At 42.2% G+C, this 24,808-nt stretch overlaps 2 protein-coding genes across 2 annotated transcripts; both read right to left on the bottom strand.

The window, feature by feature from the left end:
• Positions 1–1,154: 1,154 nt before the first annotated feature.
• LOC142660049 (uncharacterized) lies at positions 1,155–11,721 on the bottom strand. The gene is made up of 4 exons (XM_075836729.1): positions 11,618–11,721; positions 11,359–11,456; positions 11,079–11,193; positions 1,155–3,469 (listed from the first exon to the last, which is right to left on the bottom strand). The coding sequence occupies exons 1-4, from the start codon at positions 11,631–11,633 to the stop codon at positions 1,653–1,655; spliced, it is 2,046 nt and encodes a 681-aa protein (XP_075692844.1). The 5' UTR covers positions 11,634–11,721; the 3' UTR covers positions 1,155–1,652.
• Positions 11,722–12,262: 541 nt separating this feature from the next.
• Positions 12,263–15,990, bottom strand: LOC142674586 (gastrula zinc finger protein XlCGF66.1-like). Its single transcript, XM_075847195.1, has 4 exons — positions 15,831–15,990; positions 14,622–14,789; positions 14,423–14,546; positions 12,263–12,693 (listed from the first exon to the last, which is right to left on the bottom strand). Exons 1-4 carry the CDS (start codon positions 15,906–15,908, stop codon positions 12,578–12,580), a joined length of 486 nt encoding a protein of 161 aa, XP_075703310.1. The 5' UTR covers positions 15,909–15,990; the 3' UTR covers positions 12,263–12,577.
• Positions 15,991–24,808: the final 8,818 nt, after the last annotated feature.

Raw genomic sequence — 24,808 nt, 5'->3', positions numbered from 1 at the left:
CAGGAGGCCCTGATCGCTATTCTAATACACTGCACTACATGCGTAGTGCAGTGTATTAGAACTGTCAGCTACTCACTGACAGCAAGCATAGTGGGTCCTGACTTCGTCAGGACCCACTAGGCTTCCGTCGATGGCAGAGCCGGACGCCATTGTTTGGTGTCCGGTTGCCATAGTCACCATCGCCGGCCGCTATCGTGTAGCAGGCCGGCGATGGTAGCTTAACCCCTAAAAAGCCGTGATCACTATTGAACACAGCTTTTAAGGGGTTAATCAGCGGGGACACAGCGATTGGTCCCCGCTGTAGGAGCTGTGACAGCTGCTGTACGAGACAGCAGCTGTCACAGCTCCTGAATGTGTCGGGAGGACGGCCGAAATGGCCGTTACTCCCGCGACGTAATAGTCCGTAGCTGAGCGCTAACGATACAGTTAGTGCGACGGATTATTACGTCGCTGAGCGGGAAGGGGTTAAGTTCTAAGCCTTGTAATATCCTGGAAAAATAAAAGGATGTTCAAAAAACGATGCAAACACAAAGTAGACATATGGGAAATGTTAATTAGTAACTATTTTGAGTGGTATTACTATCTGTTTTGCAAGCAGATAAATTTAGAAAAATATAATTTTTTGCAAATTTTTGGTGTTTTTCACAAATAAATACTGAATTTATTGACCCAATTTTTACACTAACAAAGTACAACATGTCACGAGAAAACAATCTCAGAATTGCTTGGATAGGTAAAAGTATTCCCAAGCTATTACCACATAAAGTGAGACATCTCAGATTTGAAAAAAATCGGCTGCCAAAACAGGCTCAGTCCTGAAGGAGTTAATGGTGCATTCAGAATCCATGTGCATGCTGCAGAAACAACCCCACTTCGATGTATGGAACGATTTTGAGTTTCAGAAATTTGCTGAAGAGAATCTACCCTGAGGGTAAGAACACAGAGAGGCAGCCACAACCACCCACATAGGTGACGAGTGGACACAAGATTTAGCAGGTAAATACTGTGGTATCAGAAAAATCGTTTGGCCATTCACCACCACATATAGGCGTGATTTTGGGCGCCACACCTCATTCTAATTCTAGGTCTTTAAGGTAGTGATAAAAACACTTATGACATTTACTTTTATGAAAAAAAACAAAAGATCTGTGAATTTTTATTTTATCTAATTGCAAAGTTAATTTGTTAGTTGTGTTTTTTTGTTCAATTTCATCACCTTCATCTTTTTATACTGTTTTAATGAAAGTCAAATATAAAAATGTCCATTTATGTTAAAAACAAAATGTTTACATTGTCCTAACTGTCACTCTGGCTTCTTATTACAGTATTCATAAATTCCCCCACATTGCAGGAGAAGCGAGTTCATGGTGACAATTCAGCTACTGCTTTGTAAGTAAACAAGGCTCTTATTTTCTTTCTTATAACTACAGTACTTTTCCTTCATAGATTTCGAGCATAGTTGACCTCTGGTAAATAGAATTTGGGTGTTTGGCAGATCCAGGCTAATTCCAACCACAAAAATGAACATACACTCTTACTGGTTGTTTAAGGTCTGTGAATAACCGGATGTGTTTGAAATAATGTTTTGCTCTGTGAATTCTCTGAGTTCCAAAATTGTATTTCTTTCTAAAACATCTTCCACATATAGAACATCAAAATGGCTTTTCCACTGTGTGAATTCTCAGATGATCCCTAAGTTTGTCTTTAGCAGTAAAACATTTCCCACATTCTGAACATGAATACGCCTTCTCCCCTGTGTGACTTCTCTGATGTCTAACAAGATGTGATTTTTGTGTAAAGCATTTCCCACATTCTGAACATGAATACGGCTTCTCCCCTGTGTGAATTCTCTGATGTTTAACAAGACGTGATTTATCTATAAAACATTTCCCACATTCTGTACATACATATGGCTTCTCTCCTGTGTGACATCTCTCATGTACAACAAGATATGATTTGTGTGTAAAGCATTTCCCACATTCTGAACATGAATACGGCTTCTCCCCTATGTGACTTCTCTCATGTACAACAAGCCGTGATTTATCGGTATAACATTTCCCACATTCTGAACATGAATACGGCTTCTCTGTGTGATTTCTCTTATGTTTAACCAGATTTGAATTATCTGCAAAACAATTCCCACATTCTGAACATGAATACGGCTTCTCTCCGGTGTGAATTCTCTCATGTATAACAAGTCTTGATTTATCGGTAAAACATTTCCCACATTCTAAACATGAATACGGCTTCTCTCCGATGTGACTTCTCTCATGTAAAACAAGATGTGATTTTTGTGTAAAACATTTCCCACATTCTGAACATGAATACGGCTTCTCCCCTGTGTGAATTCTCTGATGTCTAACAAGACGTGATTTATCTATAAAACATTTCCCACATTCTGTACACACATATGGCTTCTCTCCTGTGTGACTTCTCTCATGTATAACAAGATGTAATTTGTGTGTAAAGCATTTCCCACATTCTGAACATGAATACGGCTTCTCCCCTATGTGAATTCTCTCATGATCCCTAAGTCTGTCTTTAGCAGTAAAACATTTCCCACATTCTGAACATGAATACGCCTTCTCCCCTGTGTGACTTCTCTGATGTCTAACAAGATGTGATTTTTGTGTAAAACATTTCCCACATTCTGAACATGAATATGGCTTCTCCCCTGTGTGAATTCTCTCATGTATAACAAGTCTTGATTTATCGGTAAAACATTTCCCACATTCTAAACATGAATACGGCTTCTCTCCGATGTGACTTCTCTCATGTATAACAAGATGTGATTTGTGTGTAAAGCATTTCCCACATTCTGAACATGAATACGGCTTCTCCCCTATGTGAATTCTCTCATGATCCCTAAGTCTGTCTTTAGCAGTAAAACATTTCCCACATTCTGAACATGAATACGCCTTCTCCCCTGTGTGACTTCTCTGATGTCTAACAAGATGTGATTTTTGTGTAAAACATTTCCCACATTCTGAACATGAATATGGCTTCTCCCCTGTGTGAATTCTCTCATGTATAACAAGTCTTGATTTATCGGTAAAACATTTCCCACATTCTAAACATGAATACGGCTTCTCTCCGATGTGACTTCTCTCATGTATAACAAGATCTGATTTATATGTAAAACTTTTCCCACATTCTGAACATGAATACGGCTTCACTGCTGTGTGAATTCTTCTATTTGTAAAATGCCCTGAGCAGTTTGTGAACTGTTCACCAGGTTGAAACATTTTACCCCCATTCTGAGGTGTACTTGTGGTAACAATCTGAGATTGGTCAGGAGAAGGTTCCCCATGATTAGTGGAATTATATAACAGATCTGTACAGTGAAGTCCTGGATGTACATTAATGGTAATCAGGTTTTCTCCTGAAGAGTGCTGGATGATATCTTCATCTTCTACTTTATAATTGATCGATAACATTAAGTTTCCCTCAGAATTCGTACTGGGATTTTCTGTTAGGATTAAAAATGTATTGTGTGATTTTGTTACAAAACACAAAAGTTGACAAATGTATAACATTCATATTAGGCTGGAAACACACGTGCAGTGTTTTGAGAGAAGGGAGATGTGTAAGCCATGCCTTTTGAATCCACTCCTGGATTCAGCTAAAAAACGGTGTGCGATTCCACCGTTCTTATAAGGCTATGTGGAACACTTTAAAATATATCGATGACAAAATCCAGGATTCTTGTCTACACCCAGTCCTCCACTTTTATTACAAAAAACTTTTTTCACAAGCAGAACCTTGTCTGGAAATAAAGTCTGCCCTCTGCCAACACATTTGGCCTTTTAACCCCTTAGTGACCATCAATACGCCTTTTCACAGCGGTCCCTAAGGTTTTTTAGGCTAGAGAGACGATTTTCACGGCAGCACTTTAACGTAAAGTAGCGCCAAAGTATTTCATTTAAGCTGCGCTCCCTCAACTACAGGAGACCATAACGTTTGGTCTCTGGTCAGGAGATCGCCGTGATTCATTAAATTGCGGCGGTCACCGCAAGTTGCCAGTTCCTCACCCTTTCTCCTCTCATGGAATAACTTCTGAGAGAGGAGAAAGGGTAATAAATGCTAAACGAAGCCCCCCTGACAGGAAATCCCCCCTCCCACCAAATTATTAAATAAAAGATGCTAAGATATAAAGCGGTGCCCAAGCTGCCTGTGGCAGCAGCTGGCACAGCAACCTCTAGGGACCATTCTGACTGGTCCCTGATCACAAAAAGTTATTTTTATAACACAGCTAGGACTTGGGCTGTGTTTCTCTCCCCTCTCATTGCAGTTGTTTTCTGAGAAGAGAAATCAGTCTGAGTCCTGTGTTGTGAAAAAAAGATTTTAAAAAACACCCCCGATTAGGGTCAGTGCTAGATTAGGGTTAGGATTTAGGCCTGTAATAGCAGTAATAGCTGAAGGGCTAAATTAGGGCTTTATTTTTTTCATTTTATTTAAGAAAATACAAAAAAAATTACAAACAATGTTCTGGTGTTACTCTTAGGGTATGTGCACACACACTAATTACGTCCGTAATTGACGGACGTATTTCGGCCGCAAGTCCCGGACCGAACACCGTGCAGGGAGCCGGGCTCCTAGCATCATACTTATGTACGATGCTAGGAGTCCCTGCCTCGCTGCAGGACAACTGTCCCGTACTGTAATCATGTTTTCAGTACGAGACAGTAGTTCCACGGAGAGGCAGGGACTCCTAGCATCGTACATAACTATGATGCTAGGAGCCCGGCTCCCTGCACTGTGTTCAGTCCGGGACTTGCGGCCGAAATACGTCCGTCAATTACGGACGTAATTAGTGTGTGTGCACATACCCTTAGGTTTACTTTAGGTTCTTGAAACTGATAAAAGTAATAATACATTTTAATTTACTGAAAATCAACTAATGTAAATCAGACTTTTTGCTTTTGAATTGTGGTTCAACAGAATTAAAAAAAAAACAAAAAAACTAATGAAACTGGCATGGACGAAAATGATGGTCCCCTTAACATAATATTTTGTTGCACAACCTTTTGGGGCAATTACTGCAAACAAACGATTTGTGTAACTTTAAATGAGACTTCTGCACCTGTCCACAGGTATTTTGGCCACCCCTCGTGAGGACACTGCTCCAGCTGCCTCAGGTTTGAGGGTTGCCTTCTCCAGACTACAGGTTTCAGCTCCTTCCACAGATGTTCAATAGGATTTAGATCAGGGCTCATAGAAGCCACTTCACAATAGTCCAATGCATTGCTCTTAGCCATTCTTGGATGTTTTTAGCTTTGTGTTTTGGGTCATTATCCTGTTGGAGGACCCATGACCTGCGACTAAGACCAAGCTTTCTGACACTGGGCAACACATTTCGCTCCAGAATGCCTTGATAGTCTTGAGATTTCATTTTACCCTGAACAAATTCAAGACACCCTGTGCCAGATGCAGAAAAGCAGCCCCAAAACATAACCCAGCCTCCTCCATGTTTCACAGAAGGTACAATGTTCTTTTCTTTGTTTGCTTTATTTTTGTGTCTGTGAACATAGAGCTGATGATAAAAAAGCGAGACTGGAATTTTCCAAAATGCATATTGACAAGTCACAAAGCTTCTGGTAGAATGCCCTTTAGACAGATGAGGCAAAACTGGAGCTTTTTGGCAAGTCACATCAGCTCTATGTTCACAGACGCAAAAATGAAGCATACAGTGAAGGAAATAAGTATTTGATCCCTTGCTGATTTTGTACGTTTTCCTACTGTCAAAGACATGAACAGTCTAGAATTTTTAGGCTAGGTTAATTTTACCAGTGAGAGATAGATTATATTAAAAGAAAAAAACAGAAAATCACATTGTCAAAATTATATATAGGTGACAGTGGGCAAACTTACAAAATCAGCAAGGGATCAAATACTTATTTCCTTCACTGTACAAAGAATGCTTTTGGGAATGCACTGGACTTGTAGTGCGGTCCACGCTATCCCTGTATTTGTAGCAGTGATGTCCAGAAACCGCTATGAAGCCCTAATGTGATTCATGTATTTTACTGATAATTCCCAAGTCCCCCCAAGAAGTAACCCAGGCTATGATTGGCTTAATAAATTAAGGCCATTAATCGCCCTTTTATAGGGATTTATTTCTAAATTTGTATACCCCTGACCAAAATTTATCTGTAGATGAATGCTTTATGAGCTTTAAAGGCTGTCTTTCTTTTCAACATTTCATCCCTTCCAAACGAGCCAGATATGGGGTAAAACTAAACAAAGTGTGCGAGAGCACAACGGGGACCGCCAAATTCATCCCCCAGGATGCCAAGAAACTATTGGCATCTCTGGCAAAATAGTGTGGAACCTAATGGAGCCATTCCTGCACAAAAGGTTCCACGTCTATACAGACAACTTTTATACAAGTGTTGCCCTTTATAAAGCCCTCCTTGCTGCAAATACAGGGGCCTGAGGGACAGTACGGAAAAACAGAGAGGTATTCCCACAACAGTGAGTGTCCAGGTGTTTGGAAAAAGGAATTACTTGCAGTGAAGTGGACAGACAGAAAGCATGTCTACATGCTGTCCACTCTGCATGCGGACAACACAGTGACAATTAGAGAGAGAGGGGCTACCACTGGAAAGCAGAAACCTGTCTGTGTAACAGACTACAACTAATTTATGGGTTGTGTAGATATTTCCGACCAGCTGCTTCAACCTTACCTAGTGAAGCGAAAAAATAAAGGCCTGCTACAAAAAGGTACCAACCTACCTAATTCAGATTGCTACTAGAACAGTTTTGTTCTTTTCAAAAAGGTCCAAGGAATGGTCAATTTTTTTCAGGAGCAGGTCATTGAGCTTCTCCTTTTTGATTCCACTATACCTGCAAGTCTGAATATGTGTGCAGAGTTTCAGAGTGCCACATTTTACACCCCATCCCTTCCACCGAGACACAAAGGTATCCCCAAAAAAGGTGCTTGTTATGTTGTAATTATGGAAGGAGGAGGTATACCTGGTTTTACTGCCCCATGTGTCCATCAAAACCAGGACTTTGCAACTACCCCTATCACACAGTTTCCAATGACTAATATTAACACCAAAAATAGGGGATGGGAGGCTTTTTAGGGAGTCAATTTCTTTATATTTTATTTTTAATTTCTGGGCTTTCCAAATAGGGATGATTTCTTTTGGGACAGGTTGTAAAGCATATTTTTTTCAGACCAGGAAACAAATTTACCCTTTATGATTTTCTTTATTTATTGTGGGTGATCAGGTCCTGGAATTAATTGTCCAGTACAAAAGCCCACTGCAATTAATTACAGATAATGGACCCCCAATGTCCCTGAACTAAAAAACATTGCGGAATTACATTACTAATGAGGTTTGTTAAAAAAAACAAAAAAATCTGTCCGCTCCTACTGGACTACTATACTAGTGCGGTCTACGCTGCCTCTGGATTTCCAACAGTCATGTTGAAGTGCCACCGAGAAAAGCCAGATGACTGCCAGAATAAATTGAGGCCATTGTTCACAATCCTGAATTGATAATTTCTCATTTCCTCATTTTTAGGACACGAATCAAAAAGTGTTATTGAATGAAGCTGCACATTTTTTACTTTTGTAACTATAGACATGATATAAAACACATGTATTGGATATACCACAATTTCTTTCATTTGACTGTTCTTATGACTGTGAGGCCATACAACTGCTATTTCCATTCATATTACTGTATGGTGATGCGGGCGTGATCTTGTTTTATTTGGAAGATCTCTAATAATAGAGCTGTTCCTTATCAATACACTGTGGGCTTTATTACAGTTTTGTTCGGGTTTTTGATGGATCTCTTACACCCGACATTGCTTCCAGAAATACTGACATTATTTTGGTATTCCCGGAATCACATTCACTCGCAGAATAAAGATAAAATATCATGGTTACCTCATGGTGGTTACTGTAAAAACATAACCCTGAAATGTATGGTTTTTTTTCCCCATTTCAAGCCACAAAGAAATGTATTTCAGTTTCCCAGTACATTATTTGGTACAATAAATGAGGCCGTGGAAACTACAACTCTTTCCGCAAAAATCAAGCCCTCATACAGCTAAATCGGTGGAAAAATAAAAAAGTTATGGCCGGGTGGGAAGGAAAAAAACGTAAATCTTAAAAATGCCTGCGGCAGGAAGGGGTTAACACATATCGAAGGTAGAACAGGCATTACTACATGGGGCCTTTGACCCCTTAATGACCAGCTCAAGTTTTTCAGTTTTGCCTCTGCCTTTCAGCAGCTATAACTTTTTTTTTTTCATTGATGCAGCTGTATGAGGCCTTGTTTTATGGGGGAGAAATTATTTATTTTTTTCCTGCACGGTTTTGAGGGTAGAAAACATTTACTGTGTCTGTTATACAATGTATTTTTGCAGCATTGTTTGTTTTGTTTATTTATTATTGCGTTCACGTTTTACGCTAAATGACCTGTTAAATTAATTCTTCAGGTTCTTACGGTCATGTAGATACCTAATATGTGTAGGATTTGTATGTAAGGTACGCATGGGCAATAAAATGTACTTTATGCCAAAGACTTTTTTTTTTTTAGCTTTTTAATTTCATATTTTATTTCTAATCCCATGAAGGGATAACTTTATTTACAACATTTTATTTAACTTACAATGTATTAGCATTCTCCTGTATACTAATACATTATTCTGTGTCACTAGGACATCGCATAGTGTACCCTAAAAGCAGGCATACTGAACAGACAGCACTGGGGTCTTTTCTATGTCCCCAGTGCTGACGAACGAAGAGTGGAGTCCGCTTTGATCATGTTGTGGTCACGAACTGCGGAAATCAAAGGGTTAAACAGCTGGGGTTGGAGTTTTTCCGATCCCAGCTTTATTCAGGAGGCTGCTCTTAGTTCAGGAGCTGTTAGTTACAGCTCATGCTTAGAGGATGAGCGCTTACAGAAACGCTCATCAACCTCTTTTACAGCGATGCTAAAAGACGTCGCTGTAGACTGGGGACGTGCCCGCCACAAAAAGACAGTGGGCAGTCGTTAAGGGGCTAATAGGCCATGAGCTGTCAGTGTAAATGCATCAGCCTTATGCCTTATTCAAACGAGCGTATGTCAAATTGGCCGTGAAAAACTGTCATTTTGTACGGAAGATATGCCCCGCTGCGGGACACAGTTTCACGGATCCCTCATAGACATGTCCTATTTTTTTCTTGGGCCCTTCACACCGTCCGTTAAAACGACCGCTATGTGAACAGCCCCATAGAAATACATGCAGCCGTGTGACGGCCATTAAAAAAACGCTCGACTGAATAAGGCATTACAGTGTCAGGGCTGGAGAACAAATGTCAAATGGCGCCCCTATCAGAATTAATTGCGATGCTTAACCTCTTCCCGCATTATCATGTACATCTTGGAAAGGGTCCCCTTCCCGTATTGTGATGTGCACGTACGTGATCGCAACGGCACAGAAGGCTGTGCTCTTGTGTTCACCACGAGTGCTCGGCTGGCAATGGCGACCGCTGCGTTTAAGTCGTTTGACAAAGGGTGGGGCTCCCACGATGACCCATCAACGGCATGAGAACACGAACACCAGCCGCCTAACAAAGTCCCCCAGGCCTGCCATGACTATATTCCTATTAGGCCGTGCCAGAAACATTATAGTGGGACTTAAAAAATAAAAAAAAAAAGGTTTATAAAAATTATTATGTTTTCCATAAAAAGTTTTTTTATTTCGTAGAAGTGTAAACAAAATAAATAAATAATACACATGTATGGTATCACCACGATCATAACGTTTGAACAATAAAGTTTACATGTTATTTAAACCGCATGGTGAATGCAAAAGCCACATTGAAATAGTGGGTTTTTTCCCACATACCACCCAAAAAAAGTTAATCAAGTCCCATGTACCCCAAATTACGCCAATGTAAACTACACCTCGCCCTGCAAACAACAAGCCCCCATATGGCCACAGACGGAAAAATACAAAAAAGTTATGGATCGTGGAAAGCGGAGATGCAAAAACAAAGAATTTTGTTTGAAATGGTTTGAATTGTGCAAACAATTTATTGTAGATTTTTTATTCTATTTTCTGTTCATGATTATGGGGGCAGCCATCTTGCCTGAACTGCTGCTTTACAGCAGCCACATGGGTCGTAGGTAACGATAGTCTGGAGCTGAGCCATTGACTCATACGGAACAGATTTCCAGGCGTGGTCGGTGACCTGTGCAGAGAGGGGGAGGAGGGGAGCGATGTCCATCACCTATTGTCAATGGTGGATCCTGTGTTATTTATATATAGTTGTTAGGCTTCGTCAGGGCTCCGTTCAAAGGGTACTGACAGAGCTTTCCATCAGGGGAACCCATGAACGGAACCATGACTGAAACAAACGGAAACCATGTTTCCATTTGCATCATTATTGATTTCAATGGTGACTGATCCGGTGGAAATGGTTTCCGTTTGTCACCATTGTTTAAGGGTTCCGTAGTTTTGACGGAATAAATAGCGTAGTCGACTACGGTATTGATAGTTTCCATTTGTTTCAGTCAGGCTTCCGTTCGTGGGTTCCCCTGATGGAAAACTCTGACGGAACTTATAAACGGAGTCCCAGCACAGACGTGAACAAAGCCTTATCTGTCATGTGTAATCCAACCTGTGATGATACTGAGATGTATGATGAGAAGTGATCTCTACAGAACAGGAAGGATCACTATTATGAGACTCTGTGGCCAGAGGGAAATTTTGAATCTAGATAATGACATACAAAATAATAAAAAAAAAACACCACCAAAAACGTTTAACAAAAACTTAATTTAAACAACAGGTCATTTTCTGATGACACATGCCCTGTAAGAGGATAAACTTATGTTTTCTCAGATCCCAGCTGTTAATGGCAGCTGGTGCCCCCCAAAATCTGATACTAAGCCTACTACATGACCGGATTCATAGATCACCTTGTAGAGAACTTCTATGTGCAGTCACAGCTCCCTCAGGTCCTCCACTATGTATAACACATTGTCTGAAGTGTTACTGTAAGTAGAACTAAGGAGGAACCTCACCTTAACAAACCTCCCAATTCACTTTCTAAATTCATTATTACTGACCTGTGGTAACCCCTCCTGGAATTTCCTCCTCCACTTCACTCTTACACGGTTGATCGTCCCTCACCCGCTCTTCTTCTGCTTCATCCTCCCCTTTAATATTAGTCAGATCTTCCCCCTGATTTCACATATGTAACAATTCAGTACAATACAGCAGAGAGTGCGAAGAATCTAACAGATCAACATAAGAAACCACCAAAATCTATGACCACATCTATAACCGCAGGAACAAAAAGCTCCACACCCCCTATATAGATCTGGTATAGGTCTCAGCTTCATCTACCTGATGATTCTCTGGGACATTGTGATTTTCCTCTGGACATTCCTGGGAATACAGAGGACTGGGACATCTCCCTGGTGTATTTCTCCTACTGGATCCATCTGTAGGAAACACACAGTGACTGAATACATGACTACTGTATATCAGTCTATATATCACACACAGGGGAGGAATAGATTGCTTACATGTGATGGGGAGATGATGGGAGTAGTATTTAAAACAGGTTTTTCTTTACAACTAATGAACGTCCCCCCCTCCTTACACTGCTGATCAGCCATTAAATCCGTCTCCTCTTCTGCTTCATCTTTAATCTCAAACTGCTCTTCTTCATCCTCCGCTGTAATATTAGTCAGATCTTCCTCCTGATTTCACATATGTAACAATTTAGTACAATACAGTAGAGAGTGCGAAGAATCTAACAGATCAACATAAGAAACCACCAAAATCTATAACCACATCTATGACCGCAGGACCAAAAAGCTCCACACCCCCCTATATAGATCTGGTATACGGCTCAGCTTCATCTACCTGATGATTCTCTGGGACATTGTGATTTTCCTCTGGACAGTCCTGGGAATACAGAGGACTGGGACATCTCTCTGGTGGATTTCTCCTACTGGATCCATCTGTAGGAAACACACAGTGACTGAATACATGACTACTGTATATCTGTCTATATATCAGACACTTCTCTCTACACTTCTATGTTTACTGATCAGAGCCGAAATTACAATGTTGAGGTCCTCAATACCGGTGTCGATGTTCCTGCATCTAAAGTAGACTGTCGCCTACCAAAGCGAACGGCGGGACGCCAACGGCTCCCTGCTCCGCCATAGTATTTAACTGTATCTGCGTTCTGTGGACATGGAAACACATGAAAATAGCTGGACACAGTGCGCCCCAATTTTGAGAGTTCCCTGCCAACCAAAAAATTGTCAAGACGTCACCTGCTTTTTAATGAATGCCCATAACTGTACGTGTGGACATGTCACACATCCAAAAAGGAGAAAATACAACAAGTACACATTTGTACCTTGTAATAATAACAATACTTTATTGAAATGCACATAAAAACATGTTGGCCATTGGCCAACTTTGAGATGTTAATTTTCGTTTTTTCCTCTCCACCTTCCAAAATCCATAACTTTTTTATTTTTCCGTCGATATAGTCCTATGAGGGCTTGATTTTTGCAGGACGAGTTGTAGTTTTTCGTAGCACCATTTATTGTGCCATATAATGTACCAGGAAATGGGGAAAAAAAATATTTGTGGGGTAGGACAATGAAAAAAACCAGTGATTCCTCCATTGTGTTCTGCGCTTCATTTTTACGGAATTCACTGTGCAATTAAAACAACATATTAACTTTATTCCGTGGGTCAATACGATTACGGCGATACCAAATATATATAGTTTTTCTATATTTTACTACTTTTACAAGTAAAAACCTAAGTGTAAAGAATTGAATTTATTTTGTGTCGCCAAATTCTGAGAGCCATAACTTTTTTATTTTTCCGTCGATTAAGTGGTATGAGGGAAAATTTTTTGCGGGATAAGCTGTAGTTTTTAATGATACCATTTTGGGGTACATGTGAGGTCTCGATCACTTTCATTCCATTTTTTGTGGGAGATGAGGTGTCCAAAAAATAGCGATTCTGGCGTTTACGAATTATTTTTTTTACAGCGTTCACCGTGCGGGTTAAATTATGATATTTTGAAATAGTTCAGACTTTTACGGATTTGGCGATACCAATTAGGTCTATTTTTTTTTTTACTATGCTCTAGGGGGAAAATGGGCTTTTTTTTTTTAAACTTTTTAAATAAAAACAACAATTTTATTTTACTCATTTTTACTTTTTTTATTAGTCCCCCTAGGGGACTTCAACCAGCGATCATTGGATCGCTTGCAGGATATACTGCAATATTAATGTGTTGCAGTATATCGTCTTTCTGACAGGCTTATATTAAGCCTTGCCCCAGGCTGCCATAGCAACAATCGCCACCCTGCGATTGCATTGCGGGGGGCGTGAGGAGTTGCTAGAGGGGGTCACCCCCCTCTTTCGAACGATTTAAATGCCACGGTCGCTATTGACCGCGGCATTTAACGGGCTAAACCAACAGAATCACGCTCAAGCGTGATCCCGTTCGATAGTGTGAAGTGATGGATGTAACATACAGCCGACACCTGCATCGCATGGAGTGGTTTCACTCCGTGAGCCCGTTCCATACTTCCCCCTACCCGGCTATAATATATATATATATATATATATATATATATATATATATATATTGGTTTTAGGTGATTAAACATTGTTATTATATTGACATATTAAAAGTTTTTATGATGCAGCTGTTACGTATCTTCTATACACAGAAGCTATACTCTATATTCTATACTCATTCACTATCCGCCGAATCCATAAGTGAAATGAACGGACGACTCGGTAGAGAGCGGGTCCTGTGTATCCATGTTCATCACCTTAGATGTGATCGATATTATTGTGATCCTGTGTGTTGGATATACAGGACTCGCTCTCAGCCGAGTTGTCAGTTCACTTGACTTACAGATTTGGCTGATGGCGAATGATCCAGCTTCTGTGTATAGAGGAGACATAACACTTGTATCGTAAAAAGAAAAATTTTCTTTTTAATTACAGTCAAGTGAAAAAAACTAAATCAAATATGTGATGAGAAAAATAAAGAAATGCCTACAGAAGGTGTACATAGCCCACTGGGAACAGAACGCCGTTTTTTCCCATTGAAATCAATGGGCAGATGTGTGGAGGCGTTCTGCTACCGATTTTTTTTCGGCCGCTTACGGCCCAAAAAACGGCCAGAAACAAGCCGTGTGAACATACCCTAATGCAGAGTTATGGGTAGCCAGCAGCACGAAACGTAGGGATCTAACGTGATGTAAAAGGAGCCGAAATTGTGGAGCTCCTACATTACACGTCATTGTACACACATGTATATGTACTGCACATGACGGTATTAAGACTTCAACATGACCGCCAGTGCCAGCCTGTGTCCACAGTAATGCAAAACATATATATATCGGTCTCTTCTCACCTTGTGATGTGCGCGGCCGGTAGTTCTCCATCATGACCTCCTCGTACAGATCTTTGTGTCCTTCTAGATACTCCCACTCCTCCATGGAGAAATAGACAGTGACATCCTGACACCTTATAGGAACCTGACACACACAATGATACAGTCATCACCCAGACACCTCCAGTGCTGTTACTGTAGAATTTACCAGCAGTGTCACCTCTCCAGTCAGCAGCTCAGTCATCTTGTAGATCAGTTCTAAGATCTTCTTCTCATGTATCCGGGAGTGGGGGGGAGGCTCTGTGATGGGACTACTGCTCCATCCTCCTGACTCATGGATGATGGGAGTCCTACAGTCACCCGATGTCTTCTTCACTATTGTGTACTCCTGTGTATGGAGAGAGACACTTAGAGAACTGAACACAGTATTCCCCCCTCAGTAGAAAGAGGGAGATTGTGACCCCGCTGTATAGAGCTCTAGTGACCCCACATTTGTAATACTGGAGACCTCACCTACAAAAAGACATTGAGAAAATAGAACGAGGCCAAAACTAAAAAGGAAATAATATTCGGGGATTAGATGGACCATGTGTTCTCCTCCTGCCGTCATCTCCTATGTTTCTATATAGAGGTCATCCTGATCCTCCTGGTTCCTTGTCATTCTCATTGCTCTACAACATTACTATTGCTGCATTTGTGACATGACACATAACTGACCATATTGGTGGCTGATCTTCAGCTTTTCTGCTGTTGGCTTCTTGACGTCACTTGGAAGGTCTGGACGCTGTTATACAGGACACTGGATTCTTCATATTATGTTGTAAAGGATCTGCCAGACACAGCTTCTGTGTCGACGCCCGTGGTTAGTCAGTCTGCACCTGCTCCTAAGTCTGATAGAGTGACTCCTTCCTCGACCAGTCAGGCTGGGAGGCTGAGGAGTGGGAGAGCCTATCACAGCCTGGCCAGACAGAGCTAGCTCCCGCCCTCTGTCTATTTGTACCTTCATTTCCTGCTCCTCCTTTACTTGTGATTCTGTCTGTTTCCTGGCTCTGCTGCTGCTGCTTGTATTACTTGTCCTCTGCTTCATATTGACCCTGGCTTGACTGACTGCTCTCCTGCTCTGCGTTTTGTACCTCGTACACTCCTGGTTTGACTCGGCTCGTTCACCACTCTGTTGCTCGCGGGGTTGCCGTGGGCAACCGCCCCTTTTCCCTTAGCTTCTGTGTACCCTTGTCTGTTTGTCGTGCACATAGTGAGCGTAGGGACCGTCGCCCAGTTGTACGCCGTCGCCTAGGATGGGCCATTGCAAGTAGGCAGGGACTGAGTGGCGGGTAGATTAGGGCTCACTTGTCTGTCTCCCTACCCCGGCATTACATATGTATTGTCCCTTCCCTATGTGTGACTTGTTCTATAATGTAGAAAAGTTTACCTCTCCGCTCAACAGGTAGATGATCTCCAAAGTGAAGTCTAATATTCTTCTGCTCATCTCATTCCTGTCCTTGTCCATCCTTGGTGGGTCATTCAGGAGAAGGAACGTTGTAGAGGAGAAGATGAGAAAACTGGAGGAACTGGAGGATCTAGTACTGCAGACGTCTTTATGAAGAAAGGAGAAGATGGAAATCATACAAGGAACAACATCATGTGTGACATACAGAACCTCACTTATTGATCATTGAGAGAAACATCTTCTCAGAGCCGTCACCACATGGAATAAAGGGGTATTCCCAACACGGACATTTCTCCCCAGGATATGCCAGAAATGTCTGATAGATGCGGCTCCCACCTCTGGGTGGCCTTGTTAGGTGGTTTCTGTAACTCCTATACAAGTGAATGGAGAGACACAATCTGCTCAGGTCCTCCTGCTATATAATATGCTGCCAACAGATCAGACTAGTGGTCAATGTGACAGATGCCCTTTATGAATTACAAGACCACTAATATAAGTTTTTACAGATATTAGAAGTTACCCCAGAGATCCTGGATCTTCAGAGGCATCTACAATTCTTATTTATTACAGTATTCCCCTATTCCTTGTAGATTGTTTTACCGGAGAGTAACTTTGGTCACATCTGAATGACATAGAAAAACAACCCCAGTACTAAAGATGAACGTAGAGATAAAAGTGGAGTTATCAAAATGCTTTTGTTTCCAAAGTATAAATGGATTGTTCTGAAACGATTCTTTTAGGAGGTTTCGGCCTATCCCAGGCCTCTGTCACAATGACTTTAATGATATAAAGAAAAGATATATATCAGTATTACATACATATAATGAATAGTGGCTCATGTTGGCATAGGTATGATACAGCGGTATGACACAGAAACTGACGTCAATGTAAAATAGAGTAAGACGCGTAAGAAGAAAGCATCGATGACCATTAAATGCCACGTGGAAAACGGGGATCTATCTGCTCTCAGTATTAGGGAGAATGTTCTAAATTAATAACTATATTTTTGCAGGATTATATCTTATTTTTGTTACTTTGATCTTGTAGCTTGACACATTCTTGACATTATTAATCTGACTTATTCATCTAATATGCTTCTATATACACAGGGTGAACCTTCATTCTAAATACTATGTTGACTTTAATCATAATCTCATTCTTCTGTATAACAAACAATTTTCTTCTGGCCTCCATTTAAATTCCCATAAATTGTGACGACACCCGCTCACTAATACGGAGAGCAGATAGATCCCCGCTTTCCACGTGTCATTTAATGGTCAACGATTACGCTTTTTTGTTACGCGTCATAAGGGCCGTTCACAAAAGCCCGGCGTCCGCTTCAGTTTACCTCCGACGTGTTGAACAAATGCAGGAAGCACACTGATGCTAGAACGGATCCCATAGTTTCTATGGGATCTGTTCTGGCACGGAGTACATCAGTTGTGGCGCCGGACCTCTCTGGGAGCCGGATCTAAAAACGTTACCTGCAGCGTTTTTGGTTCTGGCGCCGTATCCTATTTATTTTAATGGTGGCCGGATGAACACTGAGTGCTGCCACATCTACCTTCCGGCAGCTCCCGGCGAGAAGGTGGACGAGAGCTAGGAGCTGAATCCCCGGTCATAGCATTGCCGGGGATTCCGCTCCAGGCGGAGACCCTGACGACTACCCTCCCACCCAGGGCCGGCCTTAGGGGTGTGCAACCTGTGCCATTGCACATGGCGCATCACCCCAGCAGATGGAAGGGGGCACTGCGCTGGCTCCCTTCCCCTGCTTGTTTCAGAAGCGCCTGGGCCCGGCGACTCAGCAGTCGCCTTTCCGCCTGGCCGCTTCTTCACTCAGTGGTGTCGATGTCGCTGTAGAAGCCATAACGGCTGCTAGCGGCGAAACCGGGCATGAGGGCACCCGTTGGGACGGGGGAAACCCATGGCCAGCGGCACCACTGCGCTATTGATTCCGTCATTAAAACGGAAACCTTCCGGAATGGTGGTGACGAAAGGAGACCATTAGCAATGTTTCCGTCACTATTGATATCAATGGTGACGGAAACGGAAGCTGTGGTTTCAGTTTGACTTTCCTTTGCGGGGTTCACCCGACGGAAACCTTCAAAGGAACCCCGGAACGGATAGCCAACGCTGATGAGAACAGGCCCTTACTCTGTTACATTACAGTCAGTTTCTGTGTAATACCGCTGTATCATACCCATGCCAACATGAGCCACTATTCATTATATGTATGTATTACTGATATATATCTTTTCTTAATATCACTAAAGCCATTGTGACAAAAGGCCTGGGATAGGCTGAAACGTCCTAAAAGAATCGCCTGTTTCAGAATAAACCATTTATACTCTAGAAATAAAAGCATTTTGAAAAATCCACGTTTATCTCTATGTTCATATTTACCACTGAATGCTAGGTCAGAGCATCTCCAAAACGGCCGGTCTTGTGTGGTGTTCCCGATATGCAGTTGTTAGTACCTACAAAAAGTGGTCCAAGGAAGGACAATTGGCGAACTGGCGTCAGGGTCGTGGGCGCCCAACACACATTGATGCGCATGGGGAACGAAGACTAGTCCATATGGACCGATCCCACAAAAGAGCTACTGTAGCACAAATTGCTGAATAAGTTACTGCTGGCTATGATAGAAAGGTGTCAGATCACGTAGAGCATCGCAGCTTACTGCAGTTGGGGCTGACATGCCGACCCCTGTCCACCGCCAAAAGCGCCTACAATGGGCACATGCATCAGAACTGGACCATGGAGTAATAGATGTTGGCCTGGTCTGATGGATCACGTTTTCTTTTACATCTCGTGGACGGCTGGCTGCGTGTGCATCACTTACCTGGGGAAGAGTAAGAACCGGGATGTATTTAAACGAAAATGGTTCCTAAAAAAATATACAACTCGTCCCAGCAAATAACAAGGCCTCAAATAACTATGTAAGACATCCAGAGTGATGGGAAGAAAGCAGGAATAGATTGGCCGCTGTCACCGTTGTGTAGATGGGTATAAAAAGATTTATTAGGAACGTACAACGCATTTCAAGGTCGATATGACCTCTATCTCAGGTAAATTGTACCCGATACTAGAGGCCTGCAGAGGGAGCAGCGGTCACAGACACTACTTGAATCCGCAAAAAAACTTATCCTATTGTTGTGCCTGCTGCACAACTGATTCTGGTGAGCATTACTGTGTAGCCTTAAAAATAAAATGTTATGGCTGATGGAATGTGAGGAGGCAAAAACAAAAAAATTATCTTGGTCCTTATGGCAAAAATAAGCAGGTGATGCCTTGAAATTTTTTGGGCTAGCAAGGCACTCTTAAAAGAGATGCGTCCTGCCACTTTCAAGTGTGTATGTTGAATATTATAGCCGAGTAAAAAGTCGTCTATCCCCTGCGACGTCATTAGCTCTCATTTGCCCATCAGCCACATCAGGCCTGCGATCTACCAAGTGCTAGGACCCAAGCACAGTTAGTGAGTATATAGACAGATATACAGTAGTCATGTATTCAGTCATTGTGTTTTTCGTTTAGATGGATCCAGTAGGAGAAATCCACCAGGGAGATGTCCCAGTCCTCTGTATTCCCAGGACTGTCCAGAGGAAAATCACAATGTCCTAGAGAATCATCAGGTAGATAAAGCTGAGCCCTATACCAGATCTATATAGGGGGGTGTGGAGATTTTTGGTCCTGCGGTCATAGATGTGGTTATAGATTTTGGTGGTTTCTTATCTTGATCTGTTCGATTCTACGCACTCTCTGCTTTATTGTACTGAATTGTTACGTATGTGAAATCAGGGGGAAGATCTGACTAATAATAAAGCGGAGGATGAAGAATAAGAGCATTTTGAGATTAAAGATGAAGCAGAAGAGGAGACGGATTTAATGGCTGATCAGCAGTGCAAGGAGGGGGGGACGTTCATTAGTTGTAAAGAAAAACCTGTTTTAAATACTACTCCCATCATCTCACCATCACATGTAAACAATCTATTCCGCCGCTGTGTGTGATATATAGACGAATATACAGTAGTCATGTATTCAGTCACTGTGTGTTTCCTACAGATGGATCCCGTAGGAGAAATCCACCAGGGAGATGTCCCAGTCCTCTGTATTCCCAGGACTGTCCAGAGGAAAATCACAATGTCCCAGAGAATCATCAGGTAGATGAAGCTGATCCCTATACCAGATCTATATAGGGGGGTGTGGAGCTTTTTGTTCCTGCGGTCATAGATGTGGTCATAGATTTTGGTGCGGAGGATGAAGAAGAAGAGCTGATGAGGGGCGGTCATCCTTGTAATAGTGAAGTGGAGGAGGAAATTCCAGGAAGTGTTAGCACAGGTAAGTAAAAATTAATTTAGAAAGTCACTTCCGAGGTTTCTTGCAGTTTAACTTTTATTTCAACACTTATCAGACTCCTCTTCTCATCCTCCTCTTACTTCTGCTCTGAGTTGACTCATAAAATCCATACACAGGAGTCTGTACACTGAGCTATCAGGCTAGAACTACTGCCCATGGAGGTATATGGAGATGGTGGAGGAAGGAGCTTCTGTAAAGAGAGAGAGACACAGATGCTGATTCTAGTAATGCTATATCTCACCCTAGTGCTGAATTCATAGCTACACTGCCCATTACTGTTTTGTAATGTCCTTCATGCTGCCGCTGCTTGTAGTGAGTGTTTTATATCACCCCAGTGATTGATTTACTGCTACACTATTCAATACTGCTGCATAATGTTCTCCATGCTGCTTCTGAATGTGAGAGAGAGGAGCACGATCCTCTCTTCTTTCTGTGTGCTGTGTATGGGAGAGGACATAGCAAATAGTCTCTGCATTATCTGACCCTATCTGAATAATAATATTCCACAGTAGGGAAAGACAACAGCTTGGCAGCAGATCAAATGCACAGGAAAGGTAAACATGCTGATCCCAGGATAGACTAGATCTCTCAGAGAGCCAATAGGTCTCACACTACAAAACAAAAACATAGACAAGAACAACATCACCAACTAAAATCTGGAAAGAATTTAGCACATGCCAGAAACAGTATAACCAGCACCTGAGTAATCTAGGCCTGAAGTATATATAGGCCCAAGAAAAGTACTCCACCCTAATTAACCAGGCAAAGATAAATGATGACTAAATCTAGACGCAGACCAAAGGCGTTGCCTAGCAACGCCAAAACAGTGATAACAGAAATCATTGATTAGCAGCAGACCTGCTGCTAATCGTAACATTAGCCTCCCCTTTCGAGGAGGACTGACGAGCTCTTAATCCTGGAGTTAAAATTTTGATTGCCTGCATGAAAGGCTCTTATCAATCTATCAGCATGGATGTCTCTAGCCATTTCCAGGACTTTCCCTCTGGGCCATTGCTCCGCCAATCAACAAGGTAATGTGGTTGTCTGCGACGCCATTCAGAATCAAGGATCCTCTGGACCACATACTCAGCCTGACCATGGACCAAAACAGAAGTAGTTCTACGGATCGCCCTTCTAAAAGTAGACACAGGTTTATATAAAGAGATCAATGAAAAGTCCTGGATATTCTTATGCTTTGTTGTAAATCCAACACCAATGAAACTGGATTAATTTGTTTTATCATTTCAAAAGGACCAATAAATCTAGTCCCAACTTGCCACATGGTTGTCTTAACAGGATGTTTTTAGTGGACAACCACACTCTATCTTCCACTTTGAACTTATGTGGCCTGCGGTGGCGACCAAGCTTGCGTTTAGCACGAAGCCCCAAGCCCCATGGATCTTACTCCACACTGATTTCAACATGTTAATCCTCAGTCTTAGCAGTGGAATGTCAAAACCCACACTGTCGGTAAATGAAGATGCCTTTGGGTGAAAACCATAATTACAGAAAAACGCAGTGACGTTAGTGGCAAAAACTGGACCCAATCATCATGTAGTTCTGAAACATTACACAGGAGATATTGCTCTAATGTCTGGTTCACTATCTGTCTGACCATTGGTCTGTGGATGATAGGCGGTGGAGAAACCCAAATCAATACCTAAATTTGCACGAAAGGCCTTCCAAAATCTATCCACGAACTGTGAACCCCTGTCTGATACAATATTTTCAGGAATACCATGTGTAGCGCCCATGGCCGCGGTCCGTCGGGTTTACTCAACTCCCGACGCCCGCCCCCATGGATCTGTGAGCGCTGGTCTCCGTCCTCCTCCTAGCAGATGCCAGCGCTCACTTCCGCTCCGTTCGGCTGGGTCCCGTAGGGTGCGCGCGCACGCTCGCGCCCCGCCTTAAAGGGCCAGCGCGCGCAATTAGGAAATCGTCATCACCATCAACTGCCACGATTTCCTGGTCTATAAGAAGGCCCCTGGCCTTCTAATCCTTGCCTGAGCGTTGTTAGTCTTTCCCAGTCTGTCTCGCAAATGGTTCCGTAGTGTCTCCCGTTCCAGCTGTTACCCGTGCCCTGTTACCGTTCCTGTATTCCGTGTTGTTCCTGTTCCTACCCGCGTCAAGTGCCATCTGCCACGTCAAGTGCCATCTGCCACGTCAAGTGCCATCTGCCACGTCAAGTGTCTTCTGCCACGTCAAGTGCCATCTGCCACGTCAAGTGCCATCTGCCACGTCAAGTGCCATCTGCCACGTCAAGTGTCATCGGATACTGCCCGCCACGTCTGGCGCCACTTGCCGCACCTGCCTCCATCCGTGCTGAAGCCACAGCAAGTGAGTAGCCAGCTTATCAGCAGGGGGCCAGCTAGACAAGGCTATTACATGGGCCATTTTACTGAACCTGTCTACAACAACCCAAATGGTATCTCTCCTCCCGGATCTGGGCAACTCGACAATAAAGTCCATGGAGATGTGTGTCCATGGTTTCCTGGTAGTGGGCAAAGGTTTTAACTGACCAAAGGTAATACTGTAGAAGTCTTATTGCAAGCACAGATGTCACATTCCCCAGCAAACCTTTCTACTTCTCTCCTTATATTTGGCCATCAAACAGATCGAGACAAGGTCTTTCACATCTTAGTGATACCTGAATGACCCACCAACTTACTGCCATGATACTCTAAAAGAACAGCGGGTCTAAGGTTACTAGGAACAAACAACCGTTGGGCGGGTTTCTCTGGAGTGTGTCTGAGATTGAGCCTGCAGAAGTAAATCAGAAATATTCTGTGTTCACCCTGTCACCATTTTATCAGGAGGAATGAAGAAAGAAGGTACAGGTGTCTCCACATGTTGCTGTAGAAAACTGCGAGAGCTTTAAGGTTTTTGGAAAAGTGGAACTAGATCAATGGAGCAGTCATACTCTCTATGAGGGGGAAGAACATCAGCAGATTTTTCACACAAAACATTCACAAATCCTCTATACTCAACAGGCCCACCCTGGAGACTGGTGACTGCGACTAGAATCGGGGAAGTAAAACATCTCCCTGAACAATACTGCCCCACTGCACTAATTCTCCTGAAGTCCAATCAAACACTGGATTATGGTGGAACAGTCAAGGATACCCCAAAATAATTCTATAGGAGGGATTTAGAACTTAGAGAAGAGAAATAGTCTCACAGTGGATACTTCCTTCTGAAAACTTCAGACCAGCAGTACAGGATCTTACCGATCTTCCAGGCACACGAGTATCGTCCAATGAACAAATGTCAACGGGTTTCTCCAGAGGTGCAGGGATAATCCCCAACATTGTGGCCAAATCTAAATCTAGAAAATCTGCTGCAGCACCAAAATGAATAAAGGCCTGCATAGAAGAGTACATAGGAAGAGAGAACTACAACTTCCAACATCTCCATGATGCTATTATGAGATATCAGGAGGGAGGAGATATGACCAGAAAACTATATCTCCCAGCATGTCCAGGCTGCTATTATGGGATATCAGAGGACATTACAGGGAGGAGTTTAAGAGGAAAGAACTACATCTCCCAGCATGTTCAGGCTGTTATAATATGATATAATTACAGGGTGTAGGTATATGAGGAGAGAACTACAACTCCCAGCATATCCATGTTCTTATTGGATATCAGAGAAAAGTACAGGGAGGTGTAGTTCTCCCCTCTTATACAACTCCCAGCAATCCCAGACTGTTATTGGATATTAGAGGACATTACAGGGAGAGATATAAGAGGAGGGGACTACAACTACCAGCATTTCCCTTGCTCCAGCTCTCACACTATTACTGACAAACTACTAGTCCTTCTAAATGAATGAGAATATCATCAAAAAAGTAATTTATTTCAGTAATCCAATTCAAAAAGTGAAACTCATATATTATATAGATTCATTACACACAGAGGGATCTATTTCCAGCATTTTTTCTTTTAATGTAGATGATTATGGTAATCGTTAATGAAAATCCAAAATGTAGTGTCTCAAAAAATTTGAAGTTCAATTTCAAAAATAATTTTTAATACCGAAATGTTGGCCTACTGAAAAGTCTGTCCAGTATCTGCCCTCAATACCTTAATTCAAGAGGAAGATGAGAGACACCAGACACAACAATGCAGACGAGCTGAAGGCCGCTATCACAGCAACCTCGGCTTCCATAACACCTCAGCAGTGCCACAGGATGATCGCCTCCATGACATGCCGCAGTGATGCAGTAATTCATGCAAAAGGAGCCCCGATCAAGTATTGAGTGCATATACTGTACATACTTTTCAGTAGGCCAACATTTCGGTATTAAAAATAATTTTTTAAATTGGGCTTATTATTAAAATTTTCTGAGACACTAAATTTTGTATTTTCATTAACTTTTACCATAATCATCAATATTAAAAGAAAAAAATGCTGGAAATAGATCACCCTGTGTGTAATGTATCGATCTAATATATGGGTATGTTCACACGGCCTAATTTCGGCCGTTTTTTCGGGCCGTACCAGCCTCCAAACATCTGCCCATTGATTTCAATGGAAAAAACTGCATTTTGTTCTGATGTGCTGTTTTTTTACGCGGGCGTTTTAAAAAACGGCCGCGTAAAAAA

The sequence above is a fragment of the Rhinoderma darwinii genome, chromosome 1, assembly GCF_050947455.1.
Source record: "Rhinoderma darwinii isolate aRhiDar2 chromosome 1, aRhiDar2.hap1, whole genome shotgun sequence".
Lineage (NCBI taxonomy): Eukaryota > Metazoa > Chordata > Amphibia > Anura > Rhinodermatidae > Rhinoderma > Rhinoderma darwinii.
Note: the sequence above shows the minus strand (reverse complement) of the source record. Positions and strands in the feature narration are given on the sequence as shown.

Excerpts from the sequence above, each read along its gene's own strand:
- LOC142660049 (XM_075836729.1), bottom strand. Across the intron at positions 11,194-11,358 it reads ATGTCCCAGAGAATCATCAG|GGGGAAGATCTGACTAATAT; the intron begins GTAGATGAAGCT and ends ATGTGAAATCAG. Across the intron at positions 3,470-11,078 it reads TCCAGGAGGGGTTACCACAG|AAAATCCCAGTACGAATTCT; the intron begins GTCAGTAATAAT and ends TAATCCTAACAG.
- LOC142674586 (XM_075847195.1), bottom strand. The coding sequence starts at position 15,908 with ATGGACAAGGACAGGAATGAGATGAGCAGAAGAATATTAGACTTCACT. Across the intron at positions 14,790-15,830 it reads TCTACCTGTTGAGCGGAGAG|GAGTACACAATAGTGAAGAA; the intron begins GTAAACTTTTCT and ends CTCCATACACAG. Across the intron at positions 14,547-14,621 it reads CTGAGCTGCTGACTGGAGAG|GTTCCTATAAGGTGTCAGGA; the intron begins GTGACACTGCTG and ends TGTGTGTGTCAG.